This window comes from Nerophis ophidion, linkage group LG19, assembly GCF_033978795.1.
Source record: "Nerophis ophidion isolate RoL-2023_Sa linkage group LG19, RoL_Noph_v1.0, whole genome shotgun sequence".
In the NCBI taxonomy this organism is placed as follows: domain Eukaryota; kingdom Metazoa; phylum Chordata; class Actinopteri; order Syngnathiformes; family Syngnathidae; genus Nerophis; species Nerophis ophidion.
Window position 1 is genome coordinate 15768902 of NC_084629.1, and position 22486 is coordinate 15791387.

The 22486-nt window shown below is 36.4% G+C and overlaps 1 protein-coding gene across 3 annotated transcripts in view; it reads right to left on the bottom strand.

The window, feature by feature from the left end:
* The window catches only part of aff3 (AF4/FMR2 family, member 3), a 45055-nt gene extending 24871 nt beyond the window's left edge, over positions 1-20184 (bottom strand). Inside the window, exons 1-6 of one of the 3 annotated variants that reach the window (XM_061879318.1) lie at positions 19910-20184; positions 4132-4209; positions 4041-4074; positions 3904-3961; positions 3149-3200; positions 2316-2350 (exon numbers count right to left, since the gene is read on the bottom strand). In XM_061879318.1, coding sequence (XP_061735302.1) covers positions 2316-2350; positions 3149-3200; positions 3904-3961; positions 4041-4074; positions 4132-4209; positions 19910-19987 — 335 coding nt within the window. In that variant the 5' untranslated portion in view covers positions 19988-20184. Of the gene's footprint in view, positions 1-2315; positions 2351-3148; positions 3201-3903; positions 3962-4040; positions 4075-4131; positions 4210-19909 lie in introns of those variants that run through there. The other 2 variants (XM_061879317.1, XM_061879319.1) reach the window with 2 other exon arrangements.
* Between the last annotated feature and the right edge of the window lie 2302 nt (positions 20185-22486).

The following is a 22486-nucleotide window of genomic DNA, read 5'->3' on the forward strand; positions in this document are numbered from 1 at the left end:
GACACCGGACCCAATAATGCAAATGAACTAAAGGGCGCTATTGAAGTATCCTGGGCATCCATAACACATCAGCAATGCCACAGGCTGATTGTCTCCATGTCACGCTGCATTGATGCAGTAATCCATGCAAAAGGATTCCCAACCAAGTACTGAGTGAATTAATTGACATTTTCAAATGTTTGTTTTTGTTTTGCTGTTATAAATCCATCCCTGTGGGGCGCTGGTGCCTATCTCAGCTACAATCGGGCGGAAGGCGGGGTACACCCTGGACAAGTCGCCACCTCATCGCAGGCTGTTATGAATCTTCTTCTTTTTTTACTTGATCTGAGGAAATATTCTATTTTTTTGAGATTGGATTTTTGAGTTTTCTTAAGCTGTATGCCATAATCAGCAATATTAAAATAATAAAAGACTTGCAATACTTCAGTTGATGTGTAATGAATCCAGAATGTATGACATTTTCATTTTTTGGTTGCATTACAGAAAATAAAGGACTTTATAACAATATTCTAATTTTTTGACACAATCCTGTATATTTGCATGTGTCATGACACATTATCTCTATGTAATATTGGCTGCATTTCTGATAGTTGTTTGTGTCCCATGTTGTTCCAGACCATGGTAAACGTTATCCAGCTTGCAAAGATAGTAATAAATTCATTTGAAGAAGGCAGCCTGCCGTTTCCTATAACTTGGACAAAAACATATATACCTTTGGCCATTCCAAGCCAGTATTTTCCAGGAGTTATCTCACCCTCTGAGAAGCCTCTGTTTTACTGATGTTTTCCAATGTTGTAAAAAATGTGTAGAATAAATATTACAATTTCAACATTTCTGTCAATGAAGACACATAGTCATTTTGATAGTAGTCCAATGTAATATAGACACTTACATCATTTGTTGCCTTCAATATAAGACTTATAAAAGGATTTACATTATTTATGGCTCCGGACAGATTTGTTATTTGTATTTTTGGTCTAACATGGCTCTTTGAACAATTTGGGTTGCCGACGCCTGGCTTAAGCTAGATGTGGCGCAGCTACGTACGAACAACGTAGAGTTAAGCATGTTGTCTGAATTAGTATTATTTTCGGAAAGGTAGTGCAGTGACAAAAGTATTTAAATTGGGCTTGTTTTTTCGGGGAACAAGGCCGGGGGACCTCACGCGTCTCGGATACATAAGAGAAAATAGCTGTAGATGACCCACAATTTGAACAAATGACGATGAGCCTCATCGAACTTTGCATTCTGAAATTCTTCAATGGTATTGAAACTGACTCCGTTGACAAAATATAGACTAGTTTGGCGGCAGTTTTTCTTGATTCAAATCTCTTGCCCAGCGGACGAGCTCATAGCTAATATAAATCATTTCCACCATTTTTTTTTCATGTAGCAAGCCTTTTGAATAGGGTATGGTTTGTCTTGGTACGGTCCCTTGTTTTTTTTATATTTTGTTTGATCCATTTTAATTCAGTTTGTTGCTCACTTTCACATTGTAAACAAAGCTATTATCCAACAAGTTTTTCTACTCAGCCCCCACAATGCATTGCAAGAGCCCTATGTGCTTCCTTTTACCTTGAGACTTTGTATGTAAATGCAACTATTATTACTTGATATTTGTTTATATGGACAAATGTTGTAATTTAGACAGCAATATTGTTCAATTATTAAATATGTCTAGCTTGTGTCCTATTGTGTGCTTGGCTATTGTATAGTGCCTAACTTTTGTAATTTACTTTGCTAAAAAGGAAGAAAAAAAAACACTTTGTGTGTTATTGAAGGACATTTAGAAGTTAACTGGCTGTGGAGATTTTTACAAGTTAACACGCTGCAGGACTGCTTTTATCCGAACTCTTATATCTGATATTTTTGATGCAAGCCGATATACGCCGATATTTTACTGAAATTACTGAAATCAGACTTAATATCCAATATCAATATCGGACCAGGACACCTCTAACTCACAGACTACAATGGTGATTTGGAGAAATGCACCAGCTGAAAAAAAAAGTGTCTCTAAAGCTGGTAGCAATTTCTCAAATAACAGCGGAGGAGTTATGATGCTAACTTTTAAATAACGAGGATGAATGAAGCAGAGTCATCAAACAGCTATCAAATAGCTAAGATGAATAAAAACATTTTTTATTGCAATCTACTAGTTAATATTGAAAACATGATTTAAATAAAATTGATGAAGGAGTCATCTTATACTTAGAGTTGGAATATATTTGGGTGAATGCCATATGTGGTCATTATAGCAATACTACAAGACATCTAAAAGGGACCTAAGACAGTACCGTACTATATAAGAGTACCTGTGTCCATCCCAGGAAGCTGATTCGTGTCTTCCCTTTAAGAGCACAAAGCAAAAAAATAAATAAGAAATTAATCACATACTTGCATGAATTATTATACAGGGGTTTGTGCATTCATATTGTTGTATTTGTTTGTGTAAGTTATTACCACTCCTGAACTGCTGCACGCAAGAGGGTGAAAATGTTTCCAGACATACACCCCTACCTTTTTGCCTGAGCTATTATTTATCTGACAACTACACCACATGGCCTTTTTGCTGTGTATGTTGTAATGCGAGACTGGAAATATGTGATGTATCATATTGTAATAGTATGCCTGTTAGAAATAAACTATCACCATGGTGCTGCTGTTATTAAATATGTGATGTACCATATTGTACTTATATGCATGTTTGAAATAAACTATCACCATTGTGCTGCTGTTTTTAAACCCCATTAGTCAGACTGACTTGAAATTTCTCACACAGTTCAAAACACCCTCTGTAACTTAAAAAGTGTTTTGCTGACTCATCACCAAATTCGGTAAACGCCTTTAGGTGAGTGACTAGCATATGTGTATAAAACTTGAGCAAGATCGATAATAAAAAACATGGCAGCTGTCAACACAAAAGCTCTCTGCGTAGGCATGGGTGGGACTTAGCAACTAATTGCCCATAAGCCATTGATCATTTGTCAAATGATTATAATACTATGAGGATATTAGGAATACACATCTTCCAAATAATTTTCATCACATCCTATAGGGGGCGACACACATGGTATTTACACCAATGAGGTCGTCCTTTTGCTTTACTGTATTTACTGTGTAGAGTTAAAAAGATGGAAGATCCTACCCTTTGGGTGTCGTCCTCATCACTGCTCAGTTTTAGGTCATCGACAAGCATCCTACAAACACAAAGTATTATGAGAAAAAAAACTTACTCACACACGAGGTATCTCGTCAACTTCCTGTTTGTACTCAATGTAACGAACCCAATTAAAAGAGGAGTGATAGTGTATGATAACTGTATAAGTTATTCTAGTAAAGGAGCCGATCTAATAATGATAATTAATTGACACTTTTTGCTTATCTACCGCAGGAAAAATTGTTAGTCATACCTAATTGAGCAAGGACAACACAATGCTAAGATGTGAATGTGTTGTTCAGCTAATATTGACCTAATTTATATTGGATCACTTTTAGTAACTTTACTGGACAAAAAGTATCAATGTGTACCCCTCCCTCCTTCAATTTCCTGTATGTAAAGAGTTTGGACACCCCTGCTTTTACTGCAAAAGTTTTTATTTCTTTAAATGGAAACAAAGATTTGACTGAAACCACTTAGACACAAATTTTATATTTACAAAATAAGATGTAAAAAATTAAAATACCAGAGCTCACAACGCTTTCATGAATGACCTCTGACCTATGTGCTTTGGCAATCTGGCAAAAACCGTTGAGGTATGTTAAATATTTCCGCATCTACTACTACTGTCTTCAAAAGCCTGTGGCTGTGACGATTTACACACGCATGTCAACTTAAAGGGCTGTGTTTATGCCAGTCTTTAACAAGGCGCCGTGACTCATGTTTCCTCGTGTCCTACTTACGACTTGTGGGGAGCCACGCGGGGGTGACGGGTCATCCGCGACAGAGCATCCCCCTGACCTGTGATAACAGGAGGTGCGCGGCATATGTTAAAACAAAATGCTAAAAACACATTGAAATTGTAACAAATATGACATACCTTGCCTCTGTTGGGTTGTCGGGTGTTTCCCATCCTTTAAAGATAGCATAAATGACTACAAAGTATATTATAAAGGAACACAAATACATACCGTAGGGTTGAAGAGGAGTCGCTGAGCCTGGTCCCCTCCTAAGGTTTGTTGGGATGACCTGCAGGACTGAGTCATGTCCTGGCAGATTAGAAAATCAAATTTAGCATACAGAAGGTTCAGAATCCTCATTATAACTCTTTTTTTTACTATAATATTTACTTTTACAAGTGCTATTATCATCTTAACCTTTATAATTGATTTTCCGTACCAGTCTTCCTATCCACCAGGAGGTGTGTATCATTTGTGTGCAACTTCCTGACTGTAGATGCATCTTTTCTGTTTTTTTTTCACTTTAGAGGGGAAATAAACTTAAAAAAAATGTTTATTGTTTTTTTTATTTTTTCCAAAACATGGAGCAAAACTTTTGTTGTATATCGGGATGTAACGATAAATAGTTTTATTGTTAACAGCAGTAAAAGTCTGGATAGTTAGTATTACCGTTAAAAATTTAAATGACAAAAAAAATGTGACTGATAACTGCACTTCGATAAACTCACTTACTGACCGGCACCAATGTGTTTGCTAAAAGGCTAACATGAAAAAAAAGACATTATCATCTTTCCCAGTTAAAGGGTCATATTAAGATTTTTTTTCTGCATTTGAAACACTTCTATGTGGTCTACATAACATGTAATGTTGGTTCTTTGATCAAAATTGTGCATGGATTATGTTTTTCAGACTGTCTTTAAGCCACTTTCTGACTATCTCATCAGGATGCGCCGTTTTGTGGGAAGTCTTATTTATGTGCCTCCACTTACAAAAGGGACACGTGGTAGAAAATGGATGGATGGCACTTCAACAGCCAACAGCCTCTTTTGCCCGCCGCCATCTATGTTTTTGTTTTTAGCGCGTCCATAGCGAGCCTACTGACCGATTAAGTTCAAACTACACACTACTTTGTATCATAAATAATTACATGTTATGCAGATCACATGGAAGGGTTTTAAATGTAGAAAAACAAACATAATAACACCCCTTTAAACTAGTTAAAATACTAAGACTACAACACTATCAGTGAAGCATAAGAAACACATAATAAAAATGCAAAAAAAGTGTTTTTTCTAACATTGTGTCAATTTATTTGAGTTATTTAAAAAATATATATATAACCTGGTCATTCGATTTCAGTGTGGGGTGGTTGATGAACCCTTTGTCCGCTTGTTAGTTGTTGTATCTCTGTCGGGCCATTCAGGAATGCAGCTGTCAGTGGTTTTATGTTAATATCCGTCTGTGTTTTTATTCTTTTTTTTATGTATTTATTTTATCTTAAAATGATCTCTTATGTTTGTTGTATTCATTATTAATTTTTGTAACTCGTTGGGGGGGAACAGCATTTGATGTATTTCCTGTCAATTGTTTGTGTGTTGAAACCCAGTAAAAAAATGATAAAAAAAAAAAAAGTAATACAATTTCAGCGTGTGTCAGGGAGTTGGTAAATTACGCTTTCATCAGCCCTTTGGGAAAAAATTTGAAATTCCTTTGATTTATATATCAATCCAGCCATTATCACTAAATAAAATTGCCTGAATATTTGTATATTTTAATTATCAGTTTAGCTAGCATTTTTTAAATTGAATTTGAATTGAACCAAAACACTAAACACAAAAAATATGTGCAATTAAAAAGTTGACATAAATGTTTTATGAGTGAATATTACAATAATGTTACATTGAAAATGATAAAAATATAACCTATAAAGAACTTCTGTCTCTAAAAGGAAAACACATACTGTATTTTGGAACTGTTTGATTAGAAATGTAAGTTATGGGTTTTCACAGTTCTGTTAAAAGGCTACTCTATATGTTGTCATTTATTTCATAGTTCAGGACTTAAAATTACAGTAAGTTAAAAGTCCCCCCAAAATAGACACAGTAGGGATTGAGGCATTACCAGTTATAAAACAAATAAGTATTTGATCCCCTGCTGATATTGTTTATTGTAACTGAGACAAAATGTTTGAAAATATGTCCTGAAAAACACAATTAAATAAAGAAGATGACTTATTTTGTGTTCAAAATGTGTTTTTAAAAACACATCTTTATTAAGTTAATCAATAAGTTGATTATTTCTTTGTTGACGATTGAAGTTATTTTTAAGTACTTTCAATCTATGTTTTGTTATGATTGCAATGTTTTCACAACATTACATATTTATTGCCCTTTAACATTGCATATTTTCTTAAAGAAATAAACAAAAATTACAGTAAATGTCATGTATTAGAAAATAATTGGTGTATACACAACACTGTAGTATAATCTGATTTATTACTGTCCTAAACAATGTTCATTTGTGACGTTATTGTTAAAAATATATATATAAAAAAAACATATATATATATATTAACATATATTTGTGGCGTTATTGTAAATCAGATTATACTACAATGCTGTGTTTTAAAAACATTTTTTATGGTTTAAATATAGTCCACTGGGGGGTACTTCACAGCAAAAAATATTCAGAATCTTCATACAGAGCGTAATATATGCTGTACAGCCATTAGAAAGTAGTACAGCTTCGGTCAGATGTTTTCTGTTACTCACCTCAACAACAACAAGCCCAAGAGGGCGAGTATTTCCTCTGCTCATCCTTCCACATCATTAGCTTTCCTCCCCCAATCGTCACCAAGGACACAAACACCGGCACCACAAAAAACAACAACCCACAAAGCCTCCCAGGTGGAGCGTAATCTCCCTCCTACTCCTCCATCTCATCTACTGTATCACTCTGAGTTTCTATACTCTTCATTAGGGCTCCTGTGAAGAAGTGTGTAGGGCAATAGTATACAAAGTGCGGCCTGGTGGCCATTTGCGGCATGCGACTGTTTTTTCTCGCATCACATTCTACAAAAAACAGTTAAGTTAAGAATACCAAAGAAAAGCTAAAGCAAAAATGTGAAAAAAGAGCAAAAAGGCAGAATGTAACAAGAAAAATGTTGATAGCAATAATACTAATACTGATACGCTTCAGAGTGGCGATAACCGGAATAAAAAGACCAGGAAATATGACGATACATACGCATACAATATAGCCCTTGAGTTTACGAGGAATATGGTAGGAAATGAGAAAAGACTGATGTGTTTTATACCTAAATCTGCAATAATAACAAATACTAATATAAAATAACATAATAATAAAATTAATACAAAAATACTATAAACTTATCTTGGAATTTGTTTTAAGTTGATGTTATCTCAGCTCATTCTAGTCATTTATTTTGACAATCAAGTGATTGTATGCAGAATGTTGATACCAGTAACTCATACATGGGTCTTTTTTTACAGATTCTTAAAGGGCAATTGCATTTTTTGGGGAGTTGTGCTTAGCTTTCATTATGAAAGACATGACGACGGATGGATTTTTAAAAATGCATTTTAATTATTAAATAAATTTAAATAATAGTATGTTTACAGTAGAGCCAATGGGAGCTCCATTATTCTGCCCATAAAATCCCTTAAATAACCATTCAAAAAGTGCCAACAATGCTCAATTTACAATTAGTGACTTCAATATTAACCAAGTATTAGTGATACTGTTATTATAAGCGCTAACACAGACAAACTATTTTAGCGCCTACGTAATTCCTTCTGTGTCTCCCTATCTTTGCATCATCGAGTGGTCTGTTGCTTCCTCGCTTCTTTGCTCCCTGTAAATTTATCGTAGATCATAAATCCTGCATCTCACCTGGACCTGAGACGTCTGAGTAGGTAATCCAACAAGTTGGGACAATTTGACAGCTCATTTAGGATCTAGAACTGGCGAGAACAACACAGCACGCTTGTTCCCCCGCCCCCCACCACGTTTTTCCCGACGATTATGAGTCATTCTTCATCTAAATGGGAATATATGAACATCGTAGCAGTCATAATTCTAATGACAGCAGACCTTGTACAGTAAGTGATTATTTATTGTGTTTGTTGGCTCTGATGAAGTCTGCAGTGAGCAGTAATCAGTGATGAAGTTTTTTTTTAAAAAGCAAACAAAATTATTGCGCCAAATACGGTTAAAATGATCAAAATACATAAATATTATATGTTATTTTATGTACCCATCACTACAATACATATATACTTACATCATGGATATAAAACTCAAAAGGAAGTGTTTGGATGTGTTTTAGGGGCTCTATAGGCAGAATATAACAGCTCTCATAGGCTCTATTATAAGCAAACTTTTGATAAAATGTATTTCATATATAGAATGGTTTTAAAATTCCCCAAAAAGTACAGTCCCCCTTTAAAATACTTATTAATATTATGTTTTTTCTAATATCTGAACTTACGAGTGCCCTACCTTAAGAGTATTTTGAGATAAGAGCTGTCTCTCGGCTAATTGTTAAGATTTAAGTTACAAACAAAAATATGAGTTACAAGCATACACACCATTGACGTAACAAATGTTACAGTGAACCCTGTTGGAGTTCCCCTAAACATCTGGTCTTACTTGCTAGCATTAGTTTATAGCTAGAGGTGGACAAAACTTTCTTTTTCCAAATAAGAAAGTGAGTGTAAAAGACAGTGCTGAGAAGAATAAGTGGATGATATTTATTGACTTAAAAAAAATCAACAAAAACCTTAGCCAGATTTTGGTTGGCAATTGGAGCGTATCACTGCTAGTATTGGCCACACTGACGACAAATGAGTCAAACGCCAGTAAAGAATGTAAAAATGATACCTAAACACTAGACATGTATCCATAGAAGTATGGAAAAACTGCTGATGGTGCGTTTGACAGAGAATCAGTTAGAAGGCGATATCGTAGAAGTTCACTCTCTAATGTAAATGCTGTACATTATTGTTACATTACTACTACTGTAGTTGTTAGTAGTACATTTTATTCTTTTCATCCATCCATCCATTTTCTACCGCTTGTCCCTTTTGGGGTGGCAGGGTGTGCTGGAGCCTATTACAGCTGCATTCGGGCGGAAGGCGGGGTACACCCTGAATATTGTTATGTAATTTTTTTTACAAAGGCATGTTACATGTTAAAAATGCTCTGTGTGTTTTGGGGGACAAGCACCAATTCAATTAATTTCAATGGGATACGTTGTCCGTCTATCTGTGTTGGCCCTGTGATGAGGCAACGACTTGTCCAGGGCGTATGCCGCCTTCCGCTCGATTGTAGCTGAGATAGGCACCAGCGCCTCCCGCGACCCAAAAGGGAATAAGCGGTAGAAAATGGATGGATGGACGATGATTTTGGATACAAGTGTTTTGAGTTATAATTGCTGTCGCAGAACCAATTAAGATGGTAGGTTGAGGTTTACAGACGGCATTGATGCATATATTTTCTTTAAGAAGACTTCAAAAATACCATACATATATGTAAAAACAAATCTGTGATTTTGTTCATTAGGATTAGCAAGGGTTGTATGGTATACATTTACTAATAACATCTTGCGGTCTTAATGAATTAAAAAAGGTATTCTGCTGCCTTTGAAAAATACAATTTCTCACCATTTTCATGCCAGATGGTGACATTGCTGGTCATATGAGCCCAGGTGCATGTAAGTCACCACACACACAAAGCACTTACAAGCAGAAATAGCTTGAGACAGAGGAGGAAGAATATACATACCTGTAGTTTAGCTTCAAAACTAATGAGAAAAGGTAAAGTATTGCACCCCAAAGTCCTCGCTAGCTCACTAGCTAGCTGATAATGCCCCTTACATAGTGTTTTAGAAACTTCCAAATCTTAAGAAATAAACTAAGTGTCCAAGTATCACGCCTTTACGACGAGGAATAGCTAACCCTGCTTTACTCCCGCTAACAACAATATAGCGCTCCGGAAAGTAAACAAATGGGTGGCTCTATACAAATACCTACTGAAACAATACCAAGTACAACAGCTGTATACAGTTAATACTACAATGATTACATCATAATTTTTTATCATCAAAAACATTTTTTGTAATTTTTGTTATTGTTAATAATCATGAAAACACGTCCCTGACACAGGAGAACTTTAATAATGACCAATGTAAGTGTTCTAAAATTGTTCTTTGAATGCAAAAATAAATAAATGTTTTCTGAATGCAGCTGAGATAGGCTCCAGCGCCCCCCGCAACCTGATAGGGACAAGCAGTAGTAAATGGATGGATGTTAAAATTAAGCCAATAATGACATTTTTGTGGTTCCCTTTATTGTGAAAAGTATCCAACAGTATCAAAATACATTTTGGTACCAGTACCACTATTAACATATATTTTTTATTATATTATATTGTTTTGCTCTATTTTTTTTATTGTTGCTGCTTATTGTACAATGTACTTTGTTGAGATTTTTTTCAAATTCATAGAGCAGGGGTCAAATGAATTTGGCAGGGGACCGGGCTACAGACACACACACACACACACACACACACACACACACACACACACACACACACACACACACACACACACACACACACACACACACACACACACACACACACACACACACTTATATATACTATGTTGGAAAAGTGCTACAATGAATATATTAAAGCGGCACTTGTTGGAGAAACACTGTCGGAAACAGGGAAGGACAAACAGCTCAAGAGCATCAAAGTTACAGACACAAACACGTATTACCTATAAACTGTAAAAAAAAATTTTGTAAATTCACAGCAAATTACTGGCTAATAATTGTTACTTTGTCAGTAACATTTACAGTAAGTTCCTGTGAAAAACAATAAAATGCTATTAATTGCTTTGAAATATAAGTATATTGTTATTCCTGCAGATATTTGTTTTGATTAGAGTATTTTACTGTGAAAAAATACTGTTAGATGCTGTGATAGCCTGTTGTTTTGTTTGTATGTTTTTACAGTGTAAGGATTACTAAAAGCGCTTTTAAAAGGTCTAAACTCCAGCATTAATGCAATATTTCACACAGCACAATTCCAAAACATTAATGTGGCACCTCTGACACTTATTCAAAATTGGGGAAAAATATTATAACATGGGGTGTAGTTTGCACTGCATATTGGTTATCGAATATAATACTTACTTATGTAGCAACATGAATGGATCAAAATAATGAAATCAATAATAAAAACGATAGGATGGAATCAAAAGTAGGTCCTTACCCCCCAAATATCTTTAACCCAGGTGTGTTGGCCTCTTGTTACCTGCACAGGACAGACATCATAAACATTAGTAGGACACCATGTGGAGTTTTATATGAATGTCTACTCTACCAGTGAGTGTAAAGGACACACTGATGTGCTTTGCAAATGTGCAGGTGAATGATGAGTAAAAAAACGAGTCATTGTGAGAACTGACAGGTCTGTGACTCACACCTGCAAAATGACAGCTGCAGAGAGCGAAAAAGACAGAGAGAGAGTTTGTGCTTGTTGCAGTCTACTTTCCATCCTTCCCCATGCCGCTGCCTTTTTCTCAACCTGAAATTCTAATGGACAGTGTAAAAAAATCTTAGAGCCACATAAAAATATGACAACTAATAGCTGATCAGGGTAAAACTTTGTGTAGGCTGGGGTCAGAGGTCCTGCCAAACTGAGCAGGAATAGATTGGGATTTTGTCCCCCCTGATTTTTTTGTGGTACTATTCATACAAAACTGGGGCTAGACCAGGGGTAGGGAACCTATGGCTCTAGAGCCAGATGTGGCTCTTTTGATGACTGCATCTGGCTCTCAGATAAATCTTAGCTGACATTGCTTAACACGAGAAGTAATTAATAATTCCGCTGGTAATCACCGTGTTAAAAATAACGTTCAAATGATAAATCATTCTCATGCATTTTAATCCAACCATCCGTTTTCTATAGCACCTGTCCAAGATGTTGCATTAATGGTAAGAAGAATTGTATTTATTATGCTATTAAAAAGAATAAGAGACTTATTATACTCTAAAAATGTTGGTCTTACATAAAAATGCACGCATTTAGTTGTATTCAGTGTTAAAAAAATATTATATGGCTCTCACGGAAATACATTTTGAAATATTTGGCTGTCATGGCTCTCAGCCAAAAAGGTTCCCGATCCCTGGGCTAGACAGTATGCCTTAGAAAACAAGCATTATTGATGCAGTATTGTACAACAAATACCATTATGAAATCCACATGACGTTATTTTTCAACAAATTCATGTCCCAGAAGTCCACCAAAAGATTTTTGGAATTACAATTTAGAGCAGTCCTTCTCAAATAGGACTGCTCTTTGGGAAAAAATATGATCCACGACCTTTTATTTTTAAACCCAAACACAAAGAGGCTGAGCAATAAGTTTTAGAAGCCGAGTGCTAACCTGATGCAGCTTTATTGTGACACTAGCAGCCGCAGCATTGCAAGGTGCAAAATAACGAATTTAAACCATAAGAAAAGAAACACTGACTGCAATATTTCCATGCTCGCTGGGACGCCGACCGACAAGACGCTCACATTATATCGTTTGGATGAAGATTCAATCGCAATCCTCATGAAGAGTTAAAAAAAATTCCGGCGGGAAGTGTCTTTGAGGTGTTTTTCGCCATCTCGTAGGGATATGAAAGTTAACCAGCCTGTGAGATTTTGGGCACATTGTCTACTACCAGGTGAAAACTGCATGAATTATAATCAACAATTTACTTTTAGCAAGTTTGAGACAAAGTAGAAGTAGCCGCCGTCTTATAGTGTGTCAACACTAGCAGTTTAAGCTAGTATTAACTCACTGCTATTAATGTGCCACTAAAATAGTCTGTCTGCGTTGGAGCTTATAATGACAATAATGTTCATATTTGGTTAATTTTCACGTCACAACTTGTAAATGGAGTATTGTTGGCGGTTTTTGATTTTGCAGTTTAAGACCCACCGAAAGCAGCATGTTGATTTGGGGGGCAAAAAAGAAAATTAAGTAAATTGAAGTATTACTGTTTATCATGCGCGGTCATCTGTGTCAGTAGAAATGTTCACATTTCAGACCAATAATAAAAAAAAAAATTGTGGTTCATATGCTAACATTAACCCCCTTAATAACATCATAAGTGACTGTAAAATTTACAACTTTTGCATTACGTGTAATAGTATTGTCTCTCCATCTCTCACACAAAAACACACACTTGGCCGCATGCCCACATACACACACCAACTACAGCAGTAGTGTAAGTATAATTAAAAAATAGCTACTCAATAAATCAAAAGTTACTTACCAGTACTCAGTACTTGAGTAGTTTTGTTCAGTCAATGATTACTCTTATTCAAGCAACTATTTGGATGACTACTTTTTACTTTTACTTGAGTCACATTACATTAAAGCACCGGTGACAAACTCAGGGGCCCGGGGTCAGATCTTGCCTGCCACATCATTTCATATGGACCGCAAAACACTGAAAATGCTATTTGTCAATAAAGTACTTTATCTTTTCTAACAAAATGTATTTGTTTTTTCCACTTTGACAGAAAAAAATACATATACTGCATGCGATTGCTTAGCTTTTTGCAACAAATACTGTATTTATACATTTTTTATTTTTGAATAAAAATAAATATTTAAATATCTGCTTGACTTTGTGTAATGTACATTGTACACTGTAAAAAATACAGGAAAAACACTCACTCGCCAAAAAACTCAATAAAACCAAAAAAAAGGGGTGTACGGCAAAATGTGTACTTAAAGAAAAAGCGAGGCCAGCAACACTCAAGTCCTTCTAAAAATGTTAATACAAATTGCGCAGGTGCTACCAAACACAGACCGGTTTCGAAAAAGTCTTCGTCAGTGTGCAGTTTTCAACAGGAAGTGATGCACTTAAATAGACACAGGTGTGGTCAATCAATTCCCATAACAGTAAATCAAGAACAACTTCAAAAATGAAGGAGCACAAATAATAGAAAAAATTAAAAATTGTCAAAAAATTAATAACATTTTTGGTATGGTATCATAGGAAAATAAACAAAGCAATAAAAAAAATGTGTGGGCAACTATTATGATAAAAGGAGACATAGCTCATCAGCACAGTGAAAAGCATAAATAAAGCGCTAAAATAGCTATAGCTCCCTCTATATATAGTATAATACTAATAAAGTACCAAAATGAAGCACCAACCTTAGGCCCTACATCACGCCACAAAAAATCTATTTGAAATACATGATATGCATAAAGCCAACTTCATGGAAAACCGTTATTGAAAAAATTATGAATTAATTAATTTTGCGGCAATGAAGTGGCATCTCAGTCACCAAATTTTATTGCAAAAAACCCAATGGTAAAGTTTTTCCTGTTGCAATAATACACGGTACAAACAACAACCGGAGATTTACGTTGCAGCTCGGTGGCCAAATTTTACTGTAAAAACATGTATATTTTTCCATTTACAGTTATTCAATGTGAAAGCCATTGTAAACTTTACGATAAAATTCTGGCCGTCAGTTTTTTCACCGTAATTTTTGTTTTTTTTACGGTTTACATAGAAAAATATAAAAAAATCACATGGATTAGCAATTGGGTAAGAAGATAATAAAGGACATCCTTATACATGTATATTCATACATTATTCACTGTGGACAGCAGGAGTGTAACGGTACGTGTATTTGTATTGAACCGTCTCGGTACGGGGGTTCCGGTTCGGTTCGGAGGTGTACCGAACGAGTTTCCACACAAACATATGAAGTAGCCGCCTAAGCTAAAGTCTTAGCAAGCTGCTCCGCTCCGTTCTGCCTCTGTCTCCTACACAGCATTGTCCCACCCACACAACCATCTGATTGGTTACATATATAGCGGTGACAGCCAATCAGCAGTGCATAATCAGAGCAGTAGCAACCAATCAGCATTGCGTATTCAGAGCGCATGTAGTCAGGGCTTCAGTGTCGAGCATATAGGTTTTTAGCAGGTGAGCAGCGGACTCTCCCCAAATTATAATAAACACCTCAAGTCAATGTTCTAGATGACGTTCTAGAAACAAACTGCAGCTCAGCTCGCTCGGAGTCCTGGCTTGAGGTGAAGGCTAATTAACTTTTAGCGTAACGTTAGCTCATTTTGCGGTGTGTGTGTTAGCTCATTGTGCGGTGTGTGTGTGTGCGTGCGTGCGTGCGTGCATGCTAGTGATATAATAATGTAAATGCATCATTAAGCCTACATGAACTCCATGGTATTCAGGGATGAATAGTCTCTCCTATTGCTATTGTGCTATTTTTTCAGCTATAGTTACATTAATCATTAGTAATGTAGCAGCCTAGTTTGAATGACAGGGTCCCTGCTATCACATGTTGATAAAAATATAACATTTACATAATAAAAATCAACTACAGGCTTCCCAAATGCTGTAATAAATTAAGTGTGATGAGTTGACTTGAAACTGTTTAATGTTGCACTTTTTATATGTAGAAGAAAAGTTTTGTCATTTTATTTAATCTGAGCAACAAGTTTAGGAAGTTTAATGTTGATTAACATGGGCAGAATTATTATAGTGTTCCCAATGTTAAAAGGGTGAAGCCAATGTTTACAAATTTGGTAAATAAATAACCCAAAAATTAATATTTTGTTGTTTTCTTACTGTACCGAAAATGAACCGAACCGTGACCTATAAACCGAGATACGTACTGAACTGAAAATTTTGTGTACCGTTACACCCTAGTGGACAGCCATAACTGCGATGTGGCCCTCGGTGAAAAGAGTTTGACACAACTACTCTGACTTAACAGCACTTTTAAGTACAATCAATGGCTACTCTACCCGCCTCTGATCATGGAGGACCTTCGATGGAAGCCTAAAGACCATCAAAGGCCACCGTCCTTAGCGTACTTAGCAGATACCGTATTTCCTTGAATTGCCGCAGGGCATGTAGTATGCGCCTGCCTTGAATTACTGCCGGGTCAAACTCGCTTCGCAAAAATAATTAGCGCATGCTTAGTATTACCGCCAGGTCAAACTCGTGACACTTCCCCTATCATAATTTTCAAAATGGAGGAGGCTGATTTCAATACTGGTAATTTGAAATCGCATGGAGGGAAGAAGATTAAGAGCTATTCAGTAGGATTTAAGGTCCAAGCTTACATTACACTCAAATTTTTACTGCATGTCTTTGGTAAGCCGGAGTGGGAAGAGGTTTTAAAATAATTAGCGCATGCTTACTTTTACCGCATGCCTTTGGTAAGCGTAGGAGTGAGAAGAGGTTTTAAATTAATTAGCGCCCCGGCGGCAATTCAAGGAAATACGGTAGTTCAATATTTTTGTCCGGAATCTCACAGTAATTTGATTTGCCACTGTGTGCCATCTGTGGAGCAAGCACACATGTAAGTGCCAGACACCATCTCTCCTTATAGGCATGACTCACTAAGGCCACTGTCACTTGGCTGGACTGCAGGCCTCCTGAGGGGTGACGCGTGCGAGCTTGCGATATGTCTAATGGTTGCAGAGCTGCTTAAGACGCCAGAGGCGGCGGAGAGGAGCACAAACAGGCCAGTGTCAGGCTTTCTCGGATTACAATTAGCGTGTTGCCATTATCACAGTGTCTACTATTTGCACTAACATCACAACCCCAGGCTTGTGGTGCAATACCCTGATGAATGAATGAAACCCCTTAGGGGAGCAAGTCAACCGCAAGCCTGCAAAAACACCTGCAACAACACATGTAGTTGGATTTCTAACTAACATTCTTAAAATATCTCCAACTTAATCAATACCTCACACAAAATACATACTGTACTGTGCAACTATATCACCATAAAGGGGAAATCACTTTTGGGGACGGGGGTGGTGGGGGAAGGGCGGGGGGGGGGGTTGTTTGTCTATATTTTACAATCCTTATGTAAGACAAGAACACATACTGTATGTTTTTCTTTGTTTATGCATTTTAATTTGATCTATTCTGCCTATAAAGTGCTCTGAAAAACATACAAAAAAAATTCATAATAACATGTAATATTTACGTATTTTTCCTATTTTAAGTTTTACCGCGGCATATTTATTTCACAGAGCGCATATCAACTTTGGCTATTTCCTTTTAGCAAAAACTACAACTAATCAAGGCAGACTTCAAGAGAGCCAACAACGACTACTTTGAGATAAATAACGATCCAGAACCTTATTTTTTTAGCCTGAAAATACAGAGAATGAGTAACAAGTTTTAGAAGCTGTGTGATGAACAGACCCAGCTTTAGTGAAACACTACGCATCATGTAGCAGTATTGCTAAGTGCTAAACAAGAAATACAAACTACAAAGATAATAAAACAATCACTTACTGTAAAATGTCTGCTCTCACTGGGATGCAGACTGGTGCTAGATAAAAAAGGTTAAAGACACCTTTTTAATGATAATGTTACATATTTCTTACGCTTTTTAATTTTTATGTTGTTATTTTCTATTTCATTTATTTCTATTATCACTATTGCTATTCTCTCAATGTTCTGTTTAGTAGTCAATTATTAAAATGTTATTTATGTATTGTTTTTACATATATTTCATAATATGTTTTATACTATTTTTTTCCTGTAAAGCATTCCGTGTTGCCACTTGCTTTATAAATAAAGTTTCATTGATTGATGGGATGTTTATATCTTTCAGCACAACAAGACTTCTGCTCCTCGCTTAGATGATTAAATAACTATAACCCGTAAAAATAAAAAAAGTGGGTGTAAACAAGCGTTTTTTTGTGTCTTTCTCACGGTGTCTGAATTGATTTTCAATGTTGACCAATCTCTCGACTTATGGCCACAATCTGCTACTATACAAGAGAGAGGCATGATTTATAATTTAGAACAAACTTTTACCAACTCAGAGGCAATGCAGCAGCTCACCAGCTCAACAGGTCAATAGCTGCGTTACCTCTCTGGGATCAATGCGCCTACAAAAGTATTTCCTCGGCGTTAACTCTTATAATACCAGTGTCGCTAATACTTGGTTAATTTTCAGATCACAACATGTAACGAGAGTATTGTTGGTGGTTTTTGGATACTTTTTGAGAGGGATTCATGGGCGGAATAGATGACTTCCATTATCTACCGTACATTGTTAGCTGTCTCGTACGAGTTCGTACAGTACAAATAAGAATGCATAATAAAGAGAAAAATCTGAATGATAGGCAAAGTTCAATGGAAAGTGCTGTTACCCCTTAAACAACTGTGTGCTATGCTAGCATGATCTGGGACCTTCAATTTTAAAAGAATGTTCCATCCACAAACATTAAAAAAAAAAAATAATAGAATTATAACACAAATCAGCAGCTTTGTGAAATACTTACTTCATATCATCATTATTGTTGGGCTACTCAAACATAAAAAATGTTACGTTAAAGGCCTACTGAAATTCACTACTACCGACCACGCAGTCTGATATCAATTTATATATCAATGATTAAATATTAATATTGCAATACATGCCAATACGGCCTTTTTAGTTTACTAAATTGCAATTTTAAATTTCCCGCCAAGTGTCCTGTTGAAAACGTTGCGGAATGATGACGCGTGTGTTCGACGTCACCGGTTGTACCAGACATTTTTTTCCAGCCCGATCAAAGCTATAAGTAGTCTGCTTTAATTGCATATTTACACAGTATCCTGGACATCTGTGTTGCTGAATCTTTTGCAATTTGTTCAATTAATAATGGAGAAGTCAAAGTAGAAAGATGGAGGTGGGAAGCGGTGTATTGCTGCTGCCTTTAGCAACACAAACACAGCCGGTGTTTCCTTGTTTAAAATTCCCGAAAGTGAAGCTTTACTATGGAACAGACCAGTCAAGCGAACATGGTTCCCGACCACATGTCAACCGGCAGGTTTCGGTGAGAAAGTTGTGGTAATAAGTCGGCACCTTACCATAGTTATGAGTGGAGCTTGCGTCCTGCTGCAGCTGCGGACTATTACCTCATCCCACCGGAGACACTGGCGGTCACCACACCCGTGGCCACACTCCTCCGACTTTCAGGTACCATATAATCTCACTAAAACACTAGTAACACAATAAGCAGTTAAGGGATTTTCCAGAATTATCCTAGTAAATGTGTTCTAATAACATTTGAATCGCTCTCACTGCCCTCAACTTTTTTTTTTTATTAACTTTTTTTTTATCGTAGTCCTTCACTCTCACTATCCTCATCCACGAATCTTTCATCCTCGCTCAAATGAATGGGGGAATTGTTGCTTTCTCTGTCCGAATCGCTCTAGCTGCTGGTGGCTATGATTGTGAACAATGTGAGGATATGAGGAGCTCTACAAGCAGTGACGTCACCCGCACATCGTCTGCTACTTCCAGTAAAGCCAAGGCTTTTTTATTAGCGACCAAAAGTTGCGAACTTTATCATCGATGTTCTCTACTAAATCCTTTCAGCAAAAATATGGCAATATCGGGAAATGATCAAGTAAGACACATAGAATGCACCTGCTATCCCTGTTTAAATAAGAAAATCTCATTTCAATAGGCCATTAATAGTGAGAGAAAAACAACCCCAACCCTTCAAAAACAAATGCAACAAAAACAAGCAGTGTAAGTTTTAACCAACATTATTGTAATATCTCAAACTTAATACCTCATACAAAGCACATATGTCAACTTTAAACAACTGTGAGCTAGCTACATTCAATGCTAGCATGTTCTGAGATGCTAAAAGAATGTTACATCCACAAACATCCAAGAGCAAAAATAAATAATTCAACTATTAAAACACAATCCGGCCGCTGTGTAAAAATGCCTACTTATTATCACCGTTATTTTGATTTTTCAAAATCAAAATAAAAATTAGGTTAATTGACTCAGTAATTACATTAATCACAATGTAATATTAACCCCCATTTTTGGCGTCGTTAATGTGCGCTATGCCACATTTCGAACCAGGAAGTTACACACAAACTACTGAGAAGAAGAGAAGCTCTCACCTGAGAGGAAAACGGACATCGGTGCAGAAAAGATCCAAAGGCAAGTTTCCCCCTGCCACTGGCCAGGACAGTGGGCATGGTTCCTGATGCTCAGTGCCCTCCGAAGGTCTCCATACTCGGCTGAAGTAGCGGCGGGATCACGTGATGCTGTCCTGACGATGATGATGATGATGATGGAGCTCCGTGCAGTTACGGTGGAGGACTGATGGAGGCGAGCCGGTCACGTCAGAAGTGACGTGAGCGCGATCACGACACCAAGAGAAGAGCCCGTGGATGCGTGTATCTCACACACATGCGTGATGGGTGGAACATGACGTCACACCGGGGAAGACGTCACTCGATAACTGCCGAGCACACACAGACCACAACATTAGGTACACTTGCACAATCTAATGACATCATCTCTATGTTTATCTATTTTTAGGAACCTACTGCAAAAACACAAGTCAAAGATCCCTAGTGTAACAGGTTAAATTCGCTGTTTTAGGGACCAACTACAACAACACAAGTCAAAAATCCTCAATATAACAGGTTTAATTTGCAGTTTTTTGGGACATACTGCAAAAACACAAGTCAAAGATCCCTAGTGTAACAACTTAATATAACAAGTTAAATTCGCTGTTTTAGGGACCAACTAAAACAACACAAGTCAAAAATCCTCAATATAACAGGTTTAATTTGCAGTTTTTTGGGACATACTGCAAAAACACAAGTCAAAGATCCTTAATATAACATATTTAATTTGCTGTTTTAGGGACCTACTGCAAAAACACAAGTCAAAGATCCTTGATGTATAACAGCTTAATATTACAGGTTTAATTTGCTGTTGTACGGACCGCCTGCAAAAACACAAGTCAAATATCCTTAATATAACATATTTAATTAGCTTTTTAGGGACCTACAGCAAAAATAGAAGTTAAAGATCCTTATTATAACAGATTTAATTTGCTGTTTTAGGGACCTACTGAAAAAAAAACAAGTCAAAGATCCCTAATATAACAGGTTTAATTTGCCGTTTTAAGGACTTACTGCAAAAACACAAGTCAAACATCCTTATTATAACAGGATTAATTTAATGTGTTTATTTATTTGCTGTTTTAGGGACATACAGCAAAAAAAATAAATAAATAAATAAATAAGTCAAAGATCCTTAACGTGACAGCTTAATATAATATGTTTTATTTGTTGTTTTAAGGACATACTGCAAAAACGCATGTCAAATATCCTTAATATAACAGATTTAATTGGCGGTTTTACGGACCTACTGCAAAAACCCAAGTGAAAGATCCTTAATATAACAGATTTAATTTGCTGTTTCATGGACCTCTTGCAAAAACCCAAGTCAAAGATCCTTAATATAAGAGGTTTAATTTGCTGTTTTAGGGACCTACTGCGAAAACACAAGTCAAAGATCCTTAATATAAAAGGTTTAATTTGATTAGAGACCTACTGCAAAAACACAAGTCAAAGATCCTTAATGTGACAGCTCAATGTAACAGGTTTAGTTTGCTGTTGTAGGGACCGACTGCAAAAACACAAGTCAAAGATCATTATTATAACATATTTAATTTGCTGTTTTAGGGACCTACTGCAAAAACACAAGTCAGAGATCCTTAATATAACAGGTTTAATTTGCTCTTTTAGAGACATACTGCAAACAAATAAAATAAAAAAGAAGTCAAAAATCCTTAACGTAACAGCTTAATATAATAGGTTTTATTTGCTGTTTTAGGGACCTACTGCAAAAACGCAAGTCAAAGATCCTTAAAGGCCTACTGAAACCCACTACTACCGACCACGCAGTCTGATAGTTTGTACATCAATGATGAAATATTAACATTGCAACACATGCCAATATGGCCTTTTTAGTTTACTAAATTGCAATTTTAAATTTCCCGGGAGTTTCTTGTTGAAAACGTCGCCGAATGATGACGTGTACGCGTGACGTCACGGACTGTAAGGAAATATTAGCGCTGCGCACACACACAGCTAAAAGTCGTCTGCTTTAACAGCATAATTACACAGTATTTTGGACATCTGTGTTGCTGAATCTTTTTAAATTTTTTCAATTAATAATGGAGAAGTCAAAGTAGAAAGATGGAGTTGGGAAGCTTTAGCCTTTAGCCACACAAACACAAGGTGATTCCTTGTTTAAAATTCCCGGAGGTGAAGCTTTCCTATGGATCAGAGCGGTCAAGCGAAAATGGATTCCGACCAAATGTCAAACAGCAGTTTTCGGTGAGAAAATTGTGGTAAAAAGTCGCCACTTACCGGAGATCAGCTGACCTTGTGCTATCCGTACAGCTGCAGTCGACTTCCCTCAGACACTGGCCTCAAGACACCCGTGGACACACCCTTCTGACTATCAGGTACTATTAAACTCACTAAAACACTAGCAACACAATACAAAGATAAGGGATTTCCCAGAATTATCCTAGTAAATGTGTCTAAAAACATCTGAGTCCATCCCAAAGCAATCGCGTTTTGTTTTTTTAACTTTATTTTTTTTATTTTTTTTCTAGTCCGTCGCTATCAATATCCTCAAACACAAATCTTTCATCCTCGCTCAAATTAATG